The sequence below is a fragment of the Chenopodium quinoa genome, unplaced genomic scaffold (genome assembly GCF_001683475.1).
Source record: "Chenopodium quinoa cultivar QQ74 unplaced genomic scaffold, ASM168347v1, whole genome shotgun sequence".
NCBI lineage: Eukaryota > Viridiplantae > Streptophyta > Magnoliopsida > Caryophyllales > Amaranthaceae > Chenopodium > Chenopodium quinoa.
In genome coordinates this window covers 1-2,920 of record NW_018744469.1, presented here as the reverse complement: position 1 = coordinate 2,920, position 2,920 = coordinate 1, and the positions used below count along the sequence as shown (strand labels likewise).

The 2,920-nt window shown below is 33.8% G+C and overlaps 1 protein-coding gene across 1 annotated transcript; it reads left to right on the top strand.

The window, feature by feature from the left end:
* Window positions 1-1,189: 1,189 nt before the first annotated feature.
* On the top strand, window positions 1,190-2,794 carry LOC110697602 (syntaxin-71-like; the record flags this gene model as incomplete). Its single annotated transcript, XM_021874992.1, has 4 exons — window positions 1,190-1,293; window positions 1,442-1,568; window positions 2,412-2,580; window positions 2,709-2,794. Coding segments are annotated over exons 1-4 (486 nt in total), but the record flags the coding sequence as incomplete, so codon positions are not given.
* Window positions 2,795-2,920: the final 126 nt, after the last annotated feature.

Here is a 2,920-nt window from a genome sequence, read left to right as displayed (position 1 = left end):
AATGCTGTGTTATTTATCTGATCCACACAAAGCCATATCTCAAATAGGGTATTTGTTCATATATGGTGGAACTGCCATTTTATGGCGTTCAACAAAATAGACTTTAACTGCCACCTCGTTAAATCATACATAATTGATTTCATTATATGAATCAGGATGAGAATGTGTGTGGCTTAAATCATTAATTCACTATATCCGAAAGTCATGTGGCTTGACATCGGTTAAGGAAAAATCGACAATAATATTTGAGGATAATACCGCTTGTATCGCTTAGATTAAAAAAGAGTGTATTAAAGCGATAAAACCTAAATTTTTCTATACCCATGAATTACAAGTAAAAGGCGAAATTGATGTCCAACAAATTCTCTTAGATAAAAATTTAGCAGTGTTGTTTACAAAGTCATTACATATGAAGGTATTCACAAAACTCATACATGATTGGTATATGACGTATGAGAGATGTATGCTAAGTTAAGGGGGAGAATTATAATATGCAAATGTACTCTTTTCTTTTGTTATGATTTTTGTCTCACAAGATTTTCCATGTAAGATTTTTAATGAGGTAGTATTGCAAAAGATGTAAAAAGTGTACATCCAAGAAGAAGTGTTAATAAAACATCCATATTAAATGAATTTGACACCTTATTTACATCTTCTATAGCTACATTACTAATGGAAGAGTAACACCTCCATTAGTTACACCACTAATGAAGGCGTGGTGTTACTCTAGTTGTTCTAGTATAAATAGATGATCTTACAAAATCTATGTACTTTACATAATACAATACAAGTAATAAAATAAAGGCTTTGATCTTGCCTATCTATATTATAACAAAAACTATATATATTTAAATATGTTAGTTAAATTAATAGTGAATTCCTGAAATTAACGCACACAAAGCGTGCATATAGAACTAGTACTACGAGTATGTTTTGAGTGAAAAATAGCTCAAGTAGTTACCTAATTACAAGAAAATTTGTGATCGATTTCTCATCGCCCACGCCTTGCTTCTCTAAACACCCAAAAAAAAAAATGGTATGAGTAATATTAAAACAAAAAAAAACTGTAAAAATATTTGAATTCCATTCTTTTCCGACCTGTTTTTTGCCTGTCACTCACAAATTGTGTCCCCTCTCTCTCTCATACTCCCCTGACGGTTGTAAGCTAAAGATCTTCGGCGGCGTAACAATGAGTGTGATCAACATTCTCACTAGAGTTGAGGCGATCTGCCAGAAGTACGACAAATACGACGTCGAAAAGCAACGAGACTCCAATGTTTCCGGCGACGACGCGTTTGCCCGCCTCTACTCTTCCGTCGAATCCGACATCGAAACTGCCTATCAGGTCTTTTGCTCCTCCTTCTCTCATTGTTTGGTTTTGCTTGATTTAGGATTTTAATTGAATTTATGGTTGTTGAATTGGGGAATTTTTACTTTTCAGAAAAGCTGAAACAGCTGCAAATGAGTCGAATAGGGCGTCGGTTGTGGCATTGAATGCTGAGATTCGTCGAATTAAAGGTCGATTACTTGAAGAAGTGCCTAAATTGCAGCGCTTGGCTCAAAAAAGGGTGTGTAATTTTCTTCATTTTTGGTTTGTGATGCTACTTAATTTGATTTTATGCAATTTCAATTGATTTGTTGCCAATTTTTTTCAAATTTTGCTGGATCTGTGTTTACTTGAAACTCTGAAATGTCTGTAGTTTCTACTAGCAAATACAGTTGAAGAACTAAATAGGTAGAACGACACTGAATTATACTTTCTTTTTTTGTAGATTGAATTGGTATTATGAAATTAGTTTCGTTGCATTTTGAGGTTCTGTTGATGGCGAAGTTTTTTGACTATGTTTATGTGATGCTAAATTATTTGAGGTTGATGCTAAATTATTTGAGGTTGAATGCATAAGTGGACCAGGATTTTAAGATTGGGCAGGGCGTAAAGCCGTAAACTACAGAGCTTTCTCAAAGAATTAGGAGAAAAAAAATTCCTAAACAGAAAGAGGGGTAAAAAAACGCCAAAGTAATTAATAAGAAAAATGTAATATGCTTATCACATAAAAAGATATATTTTAAATAAATCCGTATAACTCTGAAATTAGTGTCAACAGAAGCAAATCGAGTAAAGCTACTACCACTAGGATTTGAATTGTTGCATCAAACAAGAATCAAGTATGCTAACCCATTTTTCTGTAAAACGACCAAGTCAATACCTTTTATAGATATTCTGGGCAATGAGGCGGGTTGTGGCCTGGGTAGGCCTGCTCCTAGATTTGCCAGTGGTTGAATGGTGAAAACATTGTATTTTGATTTTAATCAAAGCCATTATATCTTGCATTTTGTCTTGGTTTTTATTTTATTTTATTTCATTTTTATTACAATATGATTACTTATTTAGTTATTCTTATGTAATGCAGGTGAAAGGGCTTTCAATTGAGGAACTTTCGGCTCGTAATGATTTAGTCCTTGCTTTGCCTGATAGAATTCAATCCATACCAGATGGAACCCCTGCAGCTAAAAAGAATGGGGGTTGGACATCTGGTTGGACTTCTTCAGCTACTCGCCAAGAGATAAAATTTGATTCAGGTGTGTGTTTGAATTTATTTGTCAGGCATTTGGAAAATAAACCTACATTTGTTAGTGTTAAGGTTGACGCTTGAAAGTGCTTATGGGATTAATATAATATATTGCGTTTTGTTTTCTATTAATGGTAGATGGAAGATTTGATGATGAGTATCTACAGGAGACTGAACAGTCAAGCCAATTTAAGCAAGAATATGAAATGAGAAAAATCAAGCAGGTGAATTTGCACAAAGCTCCCTTTTCTAACTCTCTAAACTTTCAGTTGAATTTGAGTTCATTCTTGCATGTCCATGTGTTTTAATCCTTGCTTTTTGGTAATATTTTTATTTTGTTAGGATCAAGG